This window comes from Sus scrofa, chromosome 2 (genome assembly GCF_054392235.1).
Source record: "Sus scrofa isolate SSC_HxYL_T2T_F1_AM1 chromosome 2, Sscrofa_HxYL_maternal_Yorkshire_Landrace_v2.0, whole genome shotgun sequence".
Taxonomy (NCBI): Eukaryota; Metazoa; Chordata; class Mammalia; order Artiodactyla; family Suidae; genus Sus; species Sus scrofa.
In genome coordinates, this window is record NC_139384.1 from 50,977,304 (window position 1) to 50,996,848 (window position 19,545).

A 19,545-nucleotide genomic window follows, 5' to 3' on the forward strand; every position below is an offset into this window, starting at 1 on the left:
AATATATATAGCTCAAGAATTGTGTGTGTGTGTGCGTGTGTGTGTGCGCGTGCGTGCTTGTTTTTATATTTGTTCTATGGGGTGAAAATTTTCCTCTTATGGTATTGTTCTCTTCCCTGTGGCCATAAACCGTAAAGGTTGGCCATTCCCCTGATGATGAGGAGTCATCATCATAAATGTCAAAGGCTGAGTTGTGTTTGGTGTGCTGTGCTCAAAGCCTACCAGTATGTAAGGCTGGGCTGAAATGTAATTACTAGTCCTCTTTACAGACTAGGAAACAGGCTTAGAGTGCCCACAAAACTAGCTCAGATCACTAATCATGTGAACAACCAGTGTGAAACAGATTTTAGCACAACAAAAGGAATCGTTTTTTAAATTAAAAATAATAATTCAAATTTGAGAAGTATAACTTTAAGAGGTATTCATTATAAAAGTTCAGATATTATGAGTGAACCTGGTAGGAAGTTCAGCCCTTGACTACTACCCTTAATTGTGGTTCTTTTTACCAAAGAGAGCCTATGGCTAACAGTTTCATGTGTATCATACCTCAGGTTTTATTGTCTATGTGAGCCATCTGAGGATTTTCTGAAAATGCAGATTCTTGTTCAGTAGATGTGGGATGGGTCTGATACTCTGCATTTCTAAAAAGCATCCAACTGGTGCATGGACCACAATTTGAGTACAAAGCATGTACATTTTAAATTTCATCATTACTGCCAAACTACATTCCAAAGTGATTGTACCAGTGATACTTTCACCAGCAGGATCTATGTGTACTTATTTTCCTTACATTCCCTCTAATACCTAAAGAGCACTGCCTTAAACTTGTCAGTTTGATAGGCGAGATTTGTTATCTGTATTTTAACAATGTCTTTCCTTATTTTTAATAAGTTTAAGCATCCTTTCACATGTGTGTTGGATATTTTTACTTTCTCTTTAGTTAATTCCTTGTTCATATTCTTGCCCTATTTTTTCCATTGGGATATTTTAGTCTATTTTGTTCATTTATATGAATTCTTTATATATCCTGGATATCAATCTGGTCTACTAACTATCTTGAAAATATTTCCCTCTAGATCTAAAGAACAAACTCCCAGCCAGCAGAGCTGCCCAGTAAATGAATGGAAGTGGAACTGTTCAGAAGTTGCATATTCACTTATTTGGGAGGAATTTGGTATGTCTATCAACTATTTGTCCCATTCTCTTTCATGTTAATATAGTATATCAGTTAATAGCTTATCAGAGTCCATTTCAGGTTATTTGTTTATTTTTTGGCCTCTTCCATTAAACAGTGATCTTGAGGGCAAGGATGCAGGTCTGTAGGTCATGTCTATGTTACCAGGAGCCAGCACTGGGTCTAGAATAGTCCAGGCACTCAGAAATATTTAGTGGATGAGTAAGAAGACAAATGGTTAGATGGCTCTAGTTGCAGGATTCCAGTCAGGGTCTACTCTGTGATTGAGCTAGGAGTTGCCTTGGGTCCTTCCAGAGGGGGAAGGAGGAGCCAAGAACCAGTTTCCTAGAACCTTTTGCTCCTAGTTAGAGGAAAATTCCCTCTGGGTGGCTTGTCTTTCTTTTTGCTGACCTTTCAAATAACAATAGCTAATGCTTATAAAGTGTCTTCAATGTGCTTTATATATAGGAATTCATCTAATGCTCACAATATCCCTCTGAGGTAGGTAATGATATTGTTATTATTATCCCCATTTAATAGATGAGAAACTGAGACACAAAAAGGTTACATAATTTGTCCAAGATCATTTTGAGTTATTTGCCTAAGATCATACTAGTAAATGTCAGACCTGGAATGTGACTCTAGCTCTCTAGATCTTTAGTTGGTGCTCAAGAGACAGCCTGTGAAAAATACTAGGCCTGAAACAATGCAAATACGGAACAAACATTCCTCACTTTGTTTACCACCTCCTACCCAGAATTATGCCTTTTCTGCCAATAATACATCTCAGTCCTGTGACTTGGGAGAATCCAATCTTGGACCTACAGCTCCTCCACAGCCTTTGTCTCTGAAACTTGCATCCCTCCCTGGTAATCCCTGTTCTTCTAGGGACCTGGAAAACCCATTTTCCATGCAGCCAGCCCAGGGATTGAGACTTTCCATTATCAAGGCTCATTTTTTTTCTTCCTGTAGGCCCCAAATCCCACTTGGCACCTCTGGCCCCAAGGCTTTGCATGGTGCTGCCATCTGGTGGGTACAGACGACCACTGACACCACTCTCTGATGACTGACTCTTGCCATTGGCCAAGATGGGTCCCCAGTTTCTCTTTAGCCCTCAGGCCAGGGTACCCACTCAGAATATAATCATCTGATAGTTAAATTCCGTTAATGATTGGCTTTTCCAACTCTGGTATTAAATATATTCTGAATGTCGACTTTAGTATTGGTGGAATGACAGAGTAGCTATACTTGTGGGTAAGAAGTCCAACTTAGTCCTCCCTCAAATCATATCAAGAGGGCAGCTGATAACCCAGTATAAGATATGGGTAAAATCAAAAGGTTGTAGTGGAAAGGCCCTATCAAGGATCTCTAGCCCTTTTGTAGTTTCTTCAAGGGACTCACTTTCCTCTTGAAGCAGGAGTAGGAGACCCTAGGTTCAAATTCTAGGCATAAGTTTAAAGAAATATATACTATACTAGAGTCTCTGGTAGGCCTGCTCACATCCATTATCTGATTAACTTCAAAGTGATTCCATAATGATTTTTAGCAGCTTTCCAGCCTTAGAAAATGGGCCCATATAGGGACTGTGAGACCTAAGTTATATCTGCATGTTTGCAGTAAACTGGGCAGGGCCCAGGTGAGCTAACTGGTCATTTAGACAAAAACCTCAGGGGCTCATTAATTACTTATGGGATTGAATGTCATTGATAGAGGGTCAAAGAAATGAATCTCTACCCAGGCATTGTTTATTAAAATAAGGACACAAAGTTACCTCCTGTTTTTTATAGAAGGGCTTCCGTAGAGGCTAACACATTTCTGTACTTGTGACTTTAAAATATTTCTGGGGAGTTCCCGTCGTGGCGCAGTGGTTAAGGAATCCGACTGGGAACCATGAGGTTGCGGGTTCGGTCCCTGCCCTTGCTCAGTGGGTTAACGATCCGGTGTTGCCGTGAGCTGTGGTGAAGGTTGCAGACACGGCTCGGATCCCGCATTGCTGTGGCTCTGGGGTAGGCCGGTGGCTGCAGTTCCGATTGGACCCCTAGCCTGGGAACCTCCATATGCCGTGGGAGCGGCCCAAGAAATAGCAAAAAGACAAAAAAAAAATATATATATATATATATATTTCTGGGTTAAGTCTTTGTGCTCCCTTCCAATTCACTTATTTAAAACCAAGGAATTAAGGGTCTAGAGTGGGAATTAGAGGGTCCTGGGGGGAACAGTCCTTGAAACCACCTGTTCATTTTGAACATCTTGTCAACCTATGCAGATCATGCCCTACTAATGGTGGAGACAGACATTATGAATAGAAAGCCAATGTGCTGGAGCTCATCTAGGCAAGACAAGCACATTGCCGCCTACAGTCTTAGTTCCTGTTAACTTCCATTAGGGGAGAGAACATATATAGGTTGGTAGAGAATCCAGGTATTGCTAAACAGAAAATGGAGTTTGTGGAACTCCAGAATTCATCCTGTCCTGGAAGGAAACTTCACAGGATCCTGAGTACCTACTATGCATCCTGCACTAACGAAAACCCTTTCTGGTACATTTCCTGATTTAATTCTTCACAGCCAATTCATTGGCAAGTATTGTTTACATTTGGCATAAGGGGAAATTGAGCCCCAATGCTGTTTCAAAACTCTTCCAAGCTCATGTAACTAATAAGTGGTGGATCTGGGATTAGGGTCGTGGAGTTTGGCTGCACCTCTAGTGAATATTCTTTGAACTGGACAACTTGACCCTGAGACCTTTCAGAGAAAAGAGACTGTGCCTCATTTTTCTTTTGTTGCATTCATCCACTTCACAATTACAAATACAGGACAGGATCCGCTGGACCAAAATATAAGGTCACACAATCTACTTTGTTTTCTCCTTGAACCTTATTTTTAAACTTAGGTGAAAAATGAGTATTGCTCCTCTCTGTTTAGCCCTGTGGTGGAAGATCCTGGAAAGAGCTGAACTTCCAGGCCTCCTCCTGGGAGAGAGTGTGGAACAGAAAGAATAGTTAGACCTTTGCCATTAGTTGTAATCAAACTCATGGCTTGTAAATTATGCAGTCAGAAGAAAGTCCAGACCCTCCATTTGTGATCTGATTATACTTCCAGAGAAGAAGGGAGAGACAAGTTTCAGTCCTGGATGAAAGATCCCTATTGGTGTCTGTATTCAGAGAATTTGAGCGGAGTTATTGTAAGCAAAGCACCATTTAAAGAGCCCCTGGCTGATGGCCATAAGGTGGCCCTTCATTGGTTATGTGTTCTCTTTTGCGAGGCCAGTTCTTTGAATCCAGAAGACATCACTTGAGGGAACCACCTTGAGTACCAGGGCCACAGCTGGTTGGGGTGCTGGCACATAAACTGACACTCTTAAGAACAGAAAAATGCACCCCACAGATGGAGAAGAGGATGGAAATCTGTGTTTTAAAAAGTCTTCCTTTGAAAGAATTTGACTCAGGTTCTGAGAAGAAGTGAGTGTTCAGCAGAAAGCGATAATATAAATAAGTATTTGCTCTAATAACAAATTAGTGTCAGTCACTGGAGTCCAGCTATGCCCCTCTGCTGTCAGGCACAGCTGCCTCCCCCATGACATCAATCACAGACAGCATGTAAGAATTTACAGTTCACAGAGAGCTTAATCCCACCAGGGATATTTCTGTGCAGGATCCCCTTATGCACTGGGATGAGCCTGGTCCCACATAAATGGCAACTGCAAGACACCGTTTGTCCTGAGAGCTAGACTTAAAAAAATCTAGCTAGGGGCAAAAATCTTCCAGGGGGTGGTGGTGGTGGTGGCCCAGAATCCCTTAGGAGATTCCTAAGAGGGTTGGCTCCTTTGACGGTTGCTGGGTCTGGAAACATCCAGGAAGACAGCTGACAGGGTGGAGGTCGAAGTGAGGCTAAGGAAGTAGTGGACGCCTGCGAGGCCCGACAAAGGGCAAGACAGGACAGGCAATCTGGCTCACGCTTCCCTGGCCTCTCTGCATCCCGGCAACCAGAAAAAGGATTGAGGAGCGGCTGGTGGAACCAACGCGGGAAGCCCGGTAGCGGAGTCGGGTGAAGGGAGCTGAGCCGAGCGGAGCCAAGCGACCTCCAGAAGACTGGAGGTTCTGCGCAAGAGCAAGAGGTGGAAACCCACCCCCACCCCAGAGGTGGAATCTGCCGACCTAGGGCTGGGACTGGTGGCGTGCGATCTCCGGGAGCCTCAGGTCTGGGGCTGCCAGCGCGCGCAAGGGTGGAGGCTTAGGAGCGTCCCTGGAGGGCGGGAGCCAGGGGCGGCCAGCAGGTGGGGCCCGGGGACCGGACTCCGCCCCCCGCGCCCTCCCCGTTGGTCCTCGACCGCCCAGCCCCGGCCCCTCTCCCGAACCGGAGCGCGATTGGTGGCGGCGCCTGTCGCTCGGCAGGGGCCGAGCCGCTGAGCTCCGCTGCTTTCCCCGCGGTAGCTGCTGCCACCGCCGTCCTTCTAGCAGCGCGGGCTGGTCGGACCGCCGAGGCAGTCCGCGCCCGGCTATGGGAAGCAGAGCGGCCACGGACATAGGCTGTGGCAAAGTTTCCCAGACGCGCGTATCAGGGCGCGCGGCTGCCGACTACCCGTGACCGCTGCTAGAAAGGCTCGGAGATTTTCAATTTGGAAGAAAAAAAAAAAAAGAACCCACCTCATTCCTTTGTCAAGCTCTGTCTCCCGGTGGCCAGCGGCGAGAGCTCCAAACTTGGGCACGGCGGCTCCACCGCCAGAGGTCCGGGCTTTGGAGAACGTCAGGCTTTGGAGACTCAGGTGCTGGGGCGCCCTGTGGCCCCGGACGTGCTAGGGGGTGTGAGCGCGGGGGAGCCCGGGGTGCGCGGAGAGGAGGAGTCCCCGGGAGCTCTATATGGAGGAGGGAGCCCAGAATGGTGTGCACCAGGAAGACCAAAACTTTGGTGTCCACTTGCGTGATCCTGAGCGGCATGACCAACATCATATGTCTGCTCTACGTGGGCTGGGTCACCAACTACATCGCCAGCGTGTATGTGCGGGGGCAGGAGCCGGCGCCCGATAAGAAGCTGGAGGAAGACAAAGGGGACACCCTGAAGATTATTGAACGCCTGGATCACCTGGAGAATGTCATCAAGCAGCATATCCAAGGTACGGGCGCCCCGGGAAACTTGGGCAGCCCAAGGGGCTAGGGAGTGCCCAGCAACGCACGGGGTGCGCTGGGGCTGGTGATCATCTATGGAGCGACTGCTGGCCTCTGAGGCCGCAGACGCCTGGGGGGCTACGTGTACTCTCTTGCCTGAGTGTGGGACCCTCAGTGACTGCGGCCGTGTGCGCTTCTCCAGGGCACACGTGTGTGCGCGGGGCTCCACGCGCGGGTGTGTGCAGCTCATTGGCGGTGTGGGGGCGCGCTGCGCACGTGTCCCAGTGTGCGTGTGACTGTCGGCTCGTTGCTCGAGGGCTCTTGGGATCACACACAGGTCCAGCTCGAGTGTGAGTACTTGTGAATGTTGGTGTGTATACAAGGGAGTGCCTGGGCAATTCAGCTCAGGCGCTGTAGGGCCCACAATGAGATGCCCCAGCGACCCTAACTGTTGGCATTTAGAAGGCACAGGCTGCGAGATGAGCTGGGCTAGGAAGACAGCACAGCCCCAGTCCCAGCCCCTCTATGAGCAGCACATAGGTGGTTGGAAGTGCTGCCTTGAACCTGAGCCGTGGTCTTCACCTCCACCATAGACCGTGGGTCCAAGACCTTCTTCAGAAGCAGGTGCTGGCAGCAGAAAGAAGCTTGGGAGCCTGGAGCTCTGTCCACTGAGGTGGCGCTTCTGCCCAGTACCAGGAAAACTGTCTGGGCTGTGGGTGAAAGCCAGTCCCCCTGGTAGCTCCACTCCCAGACCTGTGGGGAGTATGTCTGGTGCCTAAGACTGAGTTGGCTGATTGCTCCAGACCATGGCTGGAGCCAAGGGGAAAATGGGGTACAGAGGGCTCTCCTCAGAGACAGAGAGCTCTGGGCATTGCTGGCACTGGTGCTGGGTGTGCACAAACAAGTCCATCTCTCACATTCACATTTCTCTCTCTCTTTTTTTGCCACTGCTCTCACTGTTTTCTACCAGGCGTGTGAGCTTCTTAAGTGCAGGGCAGGGTCAGCTGAGCCTAGTTCACTTGTAAACCTGGCAGGCCCACCAGGCTCTGGTTCCAGCACCGGGCAGAACTTGGCATGTATCTAGTTGAATATTTCTTGCCCAGGAGCACTCTCTTTTGTTTACTTGTGGGTGTCGGGATCCAACCCTTGCAACTACTGTCCTTGCCAGGGTGGGGACAGCTGCTCTCTCCATATTTGCTGTGTTTCTCCAAGTGTGCAGAATAGTTCCTTCCAGGGGGAGGTTTGGGTCAGTGCCCGAGAGGTGTACATATTCATGGTGCTTCCTGACTGACTGATGACTTCAAGTTCATGGTTCTGACACTTCCCCAGAAGAGGGGACCATTTATCCACAGCTTCTCTTTCATACCTGCCACTGCCTCTCAAACCTGCCACTGGGCTTGCTTGGAAAACCAGTTTATCTACTGGTGCCTGTTACTATGTTTCTTAACTTGTCCTTTTCCATCCATAGGTCTGGACTGGCAATTATTCAGCAGTAGAAGTACAATGTGTGCTCCAGGGTGATTCAGAATATTCCCAGGGATACACAGGCCATACCTTACTTTGACGTTTCCAATTAGCTTTCAGGTTTTAAGAGATTTTCATTCACAAATCGTGTGAGTGTGTGTGTGTTTATGTTCCTGGAAAATAATTCTCTTGTGCTTTCTAGTCTGGTTGGGGAGGAGATGAGCAGGGTACTACTTTGGAAAGCAGTGAGGAGACATTATTAACCCGTGAGCTCATCCCAGGGTCCGCCTCTATCATGTTGAATGTAGACCATGTCACATGATTTATAAGGCTCTGCATGAAAATGAAGGCAATGTGGAAGTGGAAAGGGCCCTTTCTGCTTTTGCTCCCTGGAAACCTTATAGCTGTGCCTTGTTTGGAACTTTCAAATATATACCTGAAAAAAATTGAGAGAGGTGGGGAAAAAAAGAGGGAGCAATACCCTTAAGACATGTGTTGGTTCAGCTCTCTTGTGTATATGCAATGACTATATTACGAGTTTTGTGGGTATTCAGGAACGACCAGACTCTCAGGATGGAAAGATGGAAGCCATAATCCCCAGCAGGATGGGGAAGGGTAAATAACTTGGGAAAGACTAGACCTGAGGCAGGGGGAGGGCAAAGGGTACTTGGCTTGTTGTGCCATGTTGCTGTAGCCATGACCAGTGACAGCTCCTGCAGTGGTGCTAGAGCCATCCTGGAGCTAGTCTTTAGGGGCATTTAAAATAAAGTTAGAGGCGTTCCTGTTGTGGTGCAGCAGAAATGAATCTGACTGGGAACCATGAGGTTGTGGGTTCGATCCCTGGCCTCGCTCAGTGGGTTGGGGATCCAGCATTGACATGAGCTGTGGTGTAGGTCACAGATGCAGCTCGGATCTGGCCTTGCTGTGGTTGTGGTGTAGGCCGGCAAGCTATGGCTCCGATTAGACCCCCTAGCCTGGGAACCTCCATGTCCTAAGGGTGCAGCCCTAAAAAAGACAATAAATACATAAATAAATATATTTAGAGATTTACCTAATTTTGATAAGGGGCCTGCAATGTTTGGGACTGGCCAAGTGCAGCTCTCTGAAGGCAGAGGGTGAGAAAGAAAAAGATCAGAATCTCATCCTTGATGATATGGGCTGTTTATGTGCAGTCTACTGCCAACTTTCCTCTAGTTAGTAATGCCTTTTGAGCAATCCACTTTACTCCACTGAGCTGAAGGAGAATAAAAGATAGTAATAATAGTATCTAAAGATTGTATAGCACCTGCTACATGCCAGGCACTATTCATAGTGCTTTGTGTATATCGACTTATTTAATCTTCATCCCCAGTGAGGTCCAGTGAGGTTGGTCATACTAGCTCCATTTTACAGATGAAGAGGTTGTATGATTTGTCTAAGGTCACACCATTTGTAGGTGTGTAGGTGGTATTGCAGGAATTTAAATCTACCAAATGTGGCTTTATAATCTGTGGGTTTTTTTTTTTTGGCTTTTTTAGGGCCACACCCTTGGCATATGGAAGTTCCCTGGCTAGGGGTCTAATCAGAGCTACAGCTGCCAGGCTATACCAGAGGCACAGCAATGCCAGATCCGAGCTGCGTCTGCTACCTATACTGCAGCTCATGGCAACGCTGGATCCTTAACCCACTGTGCAGGGTCAGGGATTGAAACTGCATCCTCATGGATGCTAGTCAGGTTCATTAACCACTGAGCCATGGAGGGAACTCCCAGAATCTGTGTTCTTAACCACATACTATATTGTCCTTTAAGAGGGCCAGTGGGCCACTGGGGCAGCAGTTCTCTCCCAGCATCATTTGATGGTGGCAGTGGATGTCCGAATGAGAGACTCCAGAGGATGCCCAAGGGATGATGGATTCATGGTCTTTCCACTTGGAGACTCTTCCATAGTTAAACTCAAGAAGTTCCAGGATTTGTTTTGTCTCATGCTGAGAGACAGAGGTTACATTTAGTTAAGAAGTGTTTGTGGAACACCCAGGACAGTTCCTGTACATTCTTCAGAGAGTACGTGTTGGATGGTCAAGTGGATGAATGAATGAATACACAGTGTGGATGCCCAGAGTGCTGGTTAGTCATTAATAAAAGCATTTTCATTTTCAAGCAAATATGTTTCGCTTTGGAACCTTGCACAGGCTCCTCTTTGCTTTGGAAGGAAAGTTGTCCCAGAAGCTGCAAATGTCACAAAATGTTCTGCTGGATGTTCCATAGGACTTGCAATTAGAAGAGGCTTTGGAGCATCACCCTAGAGCTACGTTGTAGTCATGACTGAAAAGTTTATTTTCCTCTTGGGGGTTGCAGTGATATTTCATTTTAATTTGTTTTCTGATTGAATGATTTAATTAGATGCTGTTTGGGAATCTCTTGGGAATGTAAATTGCAGTTTTGATCATTTTTTTTTAACCAGATAAATGGTAAACGAGAGGGTGGATAATTCCAGATTTTAAAAATAGCATCCCTATGGATTGGAAACACAAAATAAATGGTAGTACAGGTTTGGTCTTAGGAGGAGAAAGACTGGAGGATTAAATAGAGAGTGCTGACAGGGGAGGCTGAAGTGTGTGAGCGCTTGGGAAATGGAAATGTAGATGTACTTCTTACTGTGAAAGCCAATAGAAACCAAAACAGCTTCTCTTTTCCTTGATTGCTATCTTTTTAATTTGTGAAAGAATGTGCCAGTATTAAAGAAAATATTTAAGTGTATAAAATTGCCTGTAATTCATTCTAATGTCACACAGCTATTTTACATCTGGGGCATTGCCTTCTAGCTTTGTCCATCTCACCCCATATTTAAAAATGAAGGCATCGTTGTAGTTTACGTGCAATTTTATATTCTGCTTTCCTCAGTTTGCTTTTTGTTAGAAGCATTTTTTTTTCATGCTTTCTACATAGGTTATTGCTTTATTCCTTGGTTATTGAAGACCTAATATGCTCCAGGTATCACCCTGGGGAGGTATCTTTGAATACAGTAGTGAATCAAGACACTCCTGGTCCAAGTCCTAGTGAACTTGTTTTTATTTTTTAGGGCCACAACCGCAGCATACAAAAGTTCCCAGACTAGGGGTTGAATTGGAGCTGCAGCTGCTACATGGGATCTGAGCCATGTTTGCAACCTACACTGAAGCTCACAGCAACACCAGATCCTTAACCCACTGAGAGAGAGCAGGGATCGAACCTGTGTCCTCATGGATCCTAGTCAGGTTCATTACCACTGAACCATGACAGGAACTCCCTAGTGAACTTGTTTTTAAATCTCTCTTATTCAATACAGTTGGGATTTAAGTTAGTTTATTGAAAACATTGGTTAAAGAAGAGAATAAAACAAAATATTACACATATGCATTAAATATTTTACTTTAATATTTATCAAAAGGTACATTTATTTGTCAGCTTTTTGATGTAGGTCCAAGGCTTTGTCTTTAGGCAGGGTCTGCTAATTGCCTTTCTGATCATCTTCCTTGCATGAACCACTCCCATAAGGTGCTGTTTATAAAGTCTGATTTCTAGTTCTGTTTTCTTTAACATTCATTGAGAACTCGAAGATGTTTATGAAGCGGTGTAGTAGCCTAAATTTTTGTGACTTTTTTTCTGGTCAGTGATTTTGTTCATGTATAAATTGACTGCTAATTATGTGGCTACCTTCATAAAATCTTTCCAAAGCTTTAAATTAATTTTCTTAGAAACAGAAACTCTTTTCCCTAGTGGCCTAGTGTTTAAGGATCCAGTGTTGTCACTGCTATGGCGAGGGTTTGATCCCTGGCCTGGGAACTTCTATATGCTGTGAGTACAGCCTAAGTAAATAAATAAATAAAATAAAAGAAAGGAAATGAGAGCTCTCATCTTTTTAGCAGTCATATGCCATTGGTGTATATAACATGTAATTAAATTATGCTGTTACAATGACAAATATCAAGAGTCTAAACACATTTGGAAACAAACACAATGGACTGTTGGTAGGCGTATAACTCAGTTGTTAGCATAAGATATGAATGGAGAGGGAGAAGCTGACACAGAGGGACAAAGGCATCCTAGGCTTTTTTTTTTTTTTTTTTCCTCACAGAATGAAAATGTGCATAATCTGGAGAGGTGATTAAGTGGAAGATTTTATTTTATTTATTTATTTTTTGTCTTTTTAGGGCTGCACCCCAGCATATGGAGTTTCCCAGTCTGGGGGTCGAATCAGAGTTGTAGCTGCTGGCCTATGCCACAGCCACAGTAATGTGAGATCTGAGCCTTGTCTGTGGCCTATACCACAACTCATGGCAATGCCGGATCCTTAACCCACTGAACGAGGCCAGGGATAAAACCTGTGTCTTCTTGGATGCTAGTTAGATTTGTTTCTGCCAAGCCACAACATGAACTCCGTAGAGGATTTTAAAAGAGAACTTTCCCTGTATTTTTCGTGACTGCATAATATTCCACCACCAATATACTATTATTCCTTTTTTTTTTTTTTTTCCGGCCGCTGTGTGCAGTGGCTTAATGTGGGATCTCAGTTCCCAGACCAGGGCCTGAACCTGGGCCACAGCAATAAAAGCACCAAATCCTAACCACTAGACCACCAGAGAACTCCCAATATACCGTTATTAATTTAACCACTTGCCTATAACTGAACATTTGTCTTTCTGTTATAATTAATGCAGAAATAAATATCTTCACCTCATCTTCTTTTGAATAATTTTAACAATGTATTTCCAGAAGCGGGGTTACTACTCATTCAAAGAATATGAGCATTTTTGTGAAAGTTTGTTTTTCAGAAAGAAAGTCTTTCTACACAGCCACCAACAATTGTTTTGTGCCTGTTTCACAAAACCTGACTAGCATTGGGTGTTATCCTTCTTCAACTCTTTTTGGGGAAATGTAACTACTGTCAAATATTCTAGTCTCTGCTTTGTACTCCTTTGATTATGTAGAACTTTGTATCTTCCTCCCAGCTTTATGTTTGTTTTAACCTCGTTTTGGTGTCCTTTACCCATTTTTCTCTTGGGATATCAGTTTTTGCAGTTTGTATATTTTAGATATGGGTCTTATTTCCATATAGCATTAATTAACTAATTACACATTATGCCTGTGTCCATATTCTATATGATAATTTTGCTTTACACAGATGCCTTAAAGGGACAGTGATTTTCCAACTTCGTCCCCAGCAGCCCAGGCTTCTGGAAGTTTTGATCTGGGACTTGGGCAATAAAAGGGTCAAGTGAGGTCTCCTGGACCCCTCCTGTATCTACTCTCTCCAACTCTGCAACCAATATGCCTCCTTTTTCATCTATCTTATATTTGGTATTATGTAAAACATTTTATTTTTAAAAGGGCTCTGCTTCCTTTTACAAAAACGTTTAAAATGGCTGTTTTGGGAGAAAAGGAAACAGACTGGTTAGGTTTTTGTGAGGGATGATGGTAGCATAAAGAATTCAAGAGAGTAAACAAATCTAAAAGGGAATTGAATTCCCAGGTGGTATTCTTGTAACATCTATTTACCCTTCTGAATACCATGATTAATAATGTATTACATTATGTGACTAATTTCTAAATCCATTGTCTTACTTCATTGAGTCACGATCATCCCAACAATGTGAGAGATGGATTATTAACTGCTTTTTGTTTTCTAAAAGTTTATTAGGCATATTATGTGCATATTAATGTATATCAGGTCAATAACAGTAGGCTGCTCACCACGATTGCAAATCATATATGATTCTAAAAATCAGAAAATAATCCTAGGCCTGGAAGTTGGGAGTTGTTTCTTTTTTTGTCCCCTATAGCTTTTGGTTGTCACTAAGAACTCACTGGCTCACTGGTATCCTTCTCATCTGATCCCTGACTTGGCAGGATTGTAAAGAAGACATGACGTTTGCTAAATGCCAGAGATTATTTGAGGAAAGGGTATCATTTAAACAGTAAAGCTGTTTGTCCTTTGGAATGAACTGTGGCACGTGAAATTATATTAGTAACAGTGAATGATATTTTGAGAGAGTTCAATAGCAGGATTTAGAGGTTGAGCCCAATTATCTTTATTAATAGCCCAGGACCACATCATCACGGAGTAAAAAACCCTTGCCAAAGGATACAACTTTTTTTCCCATGGCCAAAGAATTTTCATTTTTATCCAGAAGTGTGTAGGCTGTAAAATAAATGAATTCCACATTCTTTCCCACTCACTTGACATAAATTGTTATTTGCCCTTGATAAGTAGGTTGATGTAGAATCTCAAGGAGAATTCAGAATGAAATGTTGGAGAGCCACAGTCTGTTTTCTGGTTTGGGAGGGCCTTGAAGGTCAGTTACTTGGGTTTGGCTGGTCTGTGTTTTTCCAAAGGTGTTTATGGGATTCAGAGACACACACAAGATTACCGAAACATCTTAATTACCATCCTGTAGGATTTCCAGCTTCGCTGAACTTGGAAAGCTACATGGGTTATTGCCTTGATTTGGGGTTTGGGGGGGCTCTATAGGATCGTTGCCCTTTTTGTTGCTTGGGTTCTATTCTGGAGATGAGGACAGACACGCTGATCTGTGGCGAAGCATATAGGAAGGCAGTCCAGTTGGAGGTGATAACACACGGAAGTCCTTGGGGGAAACACAAAGCTGAACATGAGTGATATACATTCATCAGTGTAGCCAGAAGGCACCAAGATGGGATTTTGGGAGAAAGAGGATAAAGCATGAAACTGGAGTGGCAGAAGTCCATAAATGTGAGACAGGCACTGTGGTAGAGAACAAGGGGCGGAGGGGATTAGGTCTGCTGGTTGATGATCCAGAGTCTATGAATGCTGGGTTGTGCTTTTTATGCTGGCCCTAAAAGTCTCCCTAGGGCTGAAACAGCTTGAATTCTGCAGAGATTTGATCATTCCATTATGCCTACAGTTGTCATCTTATCCAATCTCATTTTGCCTTTGGGGTCAGAGTCAGCTCCATTGCACAGTGCAATGCTTGAGCACAGGAGTTCTCCATGTTCCCCCCCGCCCCCCTGCAACCCCGCCATTGCCTCTCCCCACATGCCTTCACATGCAGGGCACATACTCCAGGGCGGGCCAGGATAATGCATGTAACAACATGTTACATTCATTCTCTATCTCTTTTTCTCCCTACTCAAGAAAACATATTAGTATGCAAGAGAATGTGATAACCTTGAAACTCCTTCAACTGATAGTTAGACTCATTCGTATGCTTTGGGACTTAAAATTATTGTTAATAACAAACTACCACATAAATGTCCCAACATACAATATGTTGTGACAGTGACTCAGAACAGTTGATGTTCTGGAATCTTCTGTGTGGGTCTAGGTACTTTTTATGGACCCAGCTGAATGTAGCCAACTGGAGCTTTCAGCAAGAGGATTCCTGATTATATGAACACTAATGCGTCGGTAGTTTTTTTTCTGGCTACATGATTATGGATTAAAATATGATGCTAAGACAGATCATCCCAGTCAGTGGGAATGCATTTCTGAGATGTAGTTCTCTTTCACTGCCCAACATTCAATTTCAGTTGAAGGTTTGCTTTTAGGAAATGAGGCTGCCATTAATGATGCCAATGGACAGCCTTAAGTGTCCAGCCCCAATGAGACAGTGAAAGGTTTCCTGTATGATGGCATCAATAAATTGGTACTGAAGCAGGCAGACGTACTTTGTTGAGCTATGTTTGTTTTCATTGTTCTTCATGAGCTCACAAAAGTAAAGTGTTTGAGGAGGGATTCAGAAACGTGGCATCAGCACCCATCTCCCAGGACAGATAAGAACAATGGAAAAATGACGCCCAAAGAGGAAACTTAGGCCAACTCATTGGTGTGAATGGGTTCATTCCACCCATATTCAGAGTTGAAGACTCAGAGTGGAGCACTTGATTGAGATGGTTGGGTGCTGCATCTCAAGCTCTGGTGCTTTGGCTTTAGCAGTCTGACTTGCTCATTCATCTCTGCCCCCTGGGGACTTAGAGTTAAAGGCCACTGAGATCCCAGGGAAGAGAGAAGGCAATTCAGGGACCTGGGCAGGACAGGGTTTGACATGTGAGCTAATTGACATGCTAGTGACATCCGAGGGCTTAGGCACACAGTACCAAAACTGCTTGAGTCAATGAATATAGGAGTAAGAAAGCTAAGGAGACATTTGAAGCTATAAAAATGCCAAATGAGAATCGTAGCCAAACCCTTGATTTATTTTAAGAGCAACAGGCATGTAAAGAATTGAAGCTGTTTTGTATCAGAAAGAACAGAGGAAGAGAACTAGTCTTGTGTGTCAGGGACTGGGCTAGGTGCTGTCCATGCATGATTGCCTTTTATCTTTACCACACAGTGAGGGAGAAATTTAGAGGTGAGAACACTGAGACACAGCAACGTGGAGTGTTTGCCCAAGGTCACGGAGCCGATAGATGGTGGAGCCAAGAAGGGAAACTTTCTTTAGCATCTGTGCTCTCTCTAGAAGAGAAAAGATGACGATCTCACAGAGAGAGGACTAGGAGATCATTTCATCCAGGATTGTGTTCAGGTGTGAGCTCAGAGGCCTCAGGTCAAGTGGGAGACCGGTAGAAGAGGGAGTCAGAAAGGTGGCTTGGTCTATCCTTGTGTAAGAGAAACTTTGAGGTTGGGGCGCAGAGGGAGAAGGCCTTGCTTGAAAGGGGGAGTAAGGTGCCCGTGGAGGTGGGAGCTAGCCCTTTCTCTTGGATCACTGTGGGCTGCCTGGGAACTTGGCCTTGTAGGAAAAGCAGAGCATGCATTAGCTGCAGCCTAGAGCCCATTCAGATTTTCCTATGTGACTTTTGAGCACTGACAATGTGCCAGGCCCAGTGCTGAGTGCTCTTCTGTGCATTGGCAGTCATGTGGCTTCTGGGGTGACCAGTTTATCTCGTTTGCTTAAGACTTTCCCTCTTTTAAAACTGTCGATAAATTCTCTTTAATGATAACTCCTAGTAGCATCATGGCAAAAACAGCCCTTCTTGATTGCATCACATCTGTATCTTTTGCTCTCTGCTCTTGAGCATTGACTTTGTCCCAGAAATGTAAAGAGGACAGTGAGGGTCTCAGCGGCCCCTGCCTGTTTTCCCTATCCACATGGGCTGCCTTCTCTCTCCTTTTTCATTCGTTCTGCCTTGGTACTGTCTGGTTTTTTTTGGCTGTCTGGGCCTCTCAGGATTTGGAAAGGAAAAGACAATTGCTGTAAAGGAAAGCTCTAATAAAGTGGTTGGGGCACAAAACAGCAGCAGCTGTTTATTTGCCCAAAACAGTAGGAGTTTGTATTAATAACGCTATGAGTTATATGCTGCAAAGTTAAAAGTAAGCAAAAATCTTATTTGAGGCCCACAAATGTGGCTTTATTCCTTTATTGAACTAATCTCTCTTCCTGTTTATGTTGGTGACATTTTCTATAATCCATGTGGAAGATCCTTTTTGATCTTCTGTTTCAGATTTATTTAGCTTTGCCTGCCTAGGGTTCCGGAGCAGAGGGGTTTTTTGGTTTCTCTTTATTGCAGTTATGATGCTTGGTGTTTATGTGATTCCTGCCTCAAAGGGTTTTGATGAGTAGATCAGGCTTTGTCTAATTAATCATCATCATATTTCTCTGATGGGAGAAAAGGAGCCACAGAGGAATGGGAGGGGGTGTGGGTGAGGCTTTAAACCTGCCTCTAAGTTCACGGGGTTTGGAGAAGAGAGATTTTAATGTTGTGGTTTCTTCTGTTTATAAATCGTAGTTTAATGATAAACTGATCCTCTGATTTGCTTCATTTTCTGAAAGAGTATAAGGGGGGGATATAACATGGAAGGAATTATGCCATAGACCCTCCAAGTCTAAAAATTTATTAGAACCTGAGGATTTATATTAGAAGGAAATCCAGTGGAAAATGATAAAAGAGAGTTTTATCAGTGACTCCAAAATTAGACAAAAGAACCAGTGAGGAAGGGTTGTAGAAATAGGTCTGAATTTGTCTGGAGAACAAATCAGAAGGAGAAGAGAATGAATATTTGTTGAGCACCTATCATGTGATAGATGCTTTACATGTGTCACCTTATTTTAACTTTGTAGGCAATCCCATGGGATGGTGTCACCCCATTTTACAGATGTGGAAATCAAGCCTCAGTGACTGTAGTTAACTTGTCCAAGCTGATGCAGTTAGTAAGTTACCTCTCTTACGCCCCTTAGTAAGGGTCTAGGGACCTTCTTGTTTTCTGCTTCAGTGATGCGGGATCACCCCTTTCTCTTAGCAGAAAGGTTGCAGATGAGACTGGAAGAAGGATTCATAAGAGTAGCCAGGTCCTGGGGTGGGTTACCTAGTGACTGTGTTTTCAGGGTCCCTCCATGGAGATTCAGGAGGTTGCCTGGGCCAGGAGCTGATGGAGATGGACAGCTCTGGAAGTGTGAGAGAGGGTCCAGGCCTGTCTCTCCAACAGTCCTTTTCTTTGAAAAACAGCATCAGGCTGGGAAGGCAACATAAGAACCAGCTGAGGATCTTTTGCAGGCTAACTCATGACGTTTCATGAGGGTTAACACTGAATTCTGGAAGAATGCGCCATCAGAACAGATTTCGTGGAGGAACTGGGACTTAATGACACATCTTTGAAGAATGAGGAGGATTTAGAGGAGTGGACTAGAGAGGATTAGAAGAGAGCAAGTTCAGGTATTAAGTCAAACCAACAGTTACGCTGCAGAGGAAAACCCGAGTCTCACTGGGCGTGGTGAAAAGTTTGTGCAGGAAGACGGGGCTTTCAATCAGAGCTGCTGTTTAGAGACTGACTGACCTTGGGCAAGTCTCTTCACTTCCCCATGCCTCAGTTTCCCAAACCTGAGGACGACTGCTTCTTAAACCCTATAGGCTTGTTGTGCTGATTAAATGAGCTGAAATTAAATTAAATGAGGAGCTGTTTAAATGAGATACAGAACAGTGCCCCACCCTGTGTATCGCATGGGGACGGGGAAGGCATTCTTTCTTTCAATCTTCTTGCTCTCCCTCTTTCCTTTCTCCCTGTCTTTCCCTCTGGAAATAGAAAATACAGGCATAGAACATGTAGTCAGGAATATATTTTCTGGTTATAACACATAGATTATCAGCCTTGAACCCTGGTTCAGTGCAATTAGACATGATGTGTGTGTTAGAACTTCTTCAGTTAAGTCCAGCCCAAGATGGTCAGAAGTGAGGTTAGAAGGAAGCCCAACCTAATGCTGGTGACAGCTTTTCAGCTGAGACATCTGGAGTGTCTCAGTGTGATTTGATCATTGCTCTGAAATTCTAAGCCTGCTGGCTTGGGGACCTGCCTCCATTTGCAGAGCAGTTTTTGTTTTGTAAAACCCACTTGGCCTTGCAGTGGGTGGCAACCATGTCAGGAATGCACTGTTTGTAGAAACCTTGGCTGTGGGAGAGTTATGCAAGGTGTCCAGTTACCTGGTTAGAGAGGCTCACTTTCCCGCATCCCTGGTGGAGGGAGAGCCTCCTGGAGGAGAAACGTGTTTTCCTCCATCTCAACCCATCTCCCGGTGGAATTGGAGCCCTCTCAGTCTGTCTTCCTGTGGGGGTGAATTTGATTTAACACAAAGCAACGTGACTTATAATTTCAGTTGCAGGCAGGAAGGTGTGACTTAAGACAATTGTCAGGAAGATTCAATTTAATCTTTTCTTTCTTTCCCTTCTAAAAAAATGTGCATTTTGTTGCATGATATAATTTTAATATACATTTTTTACAACTCAGATATAGATGTAGTTTCATATTAGGAAGTTGCACTCTACATTTTTATTTAAAACTACTTATCTATTTACAGTGCTCTTTGAAAAAGATTCCTT

General features: G+C 44.3%; 1 protein-coding gene across 4 annotated transcripts in view; it reads left to right on the forward strand.

Annotated features, from left to right (window-relative positions):
* Positions 1–5,614: 5,614 nt before the first annotated feature.
* The window catches only part of GALNT18 (polypeptide N-acetylgalactosaminyltransferase 18), a 488,883-nt gene continuing 474,952 nt past the window's right edge, over positions 5,615–19,545 (forward strand). For all 4 annotated transcript variants that reach the window (XR_014837270.1, XR_014837271.1, XM_085012065.1 and 1 more), the window contains exon 1: positions 5,615–6,286. Coding sequence is in view for 2 of the 4 variants with exons in the window: in XM_085012065.1 (XP_084868191.1) it covers positions 6,052–6,286 (235 nt within the window). In the remaining 2 variants the exon portion in view is untranslated. The remainder of the gene's footprint in view (positions 6,287–19,545) is intronic.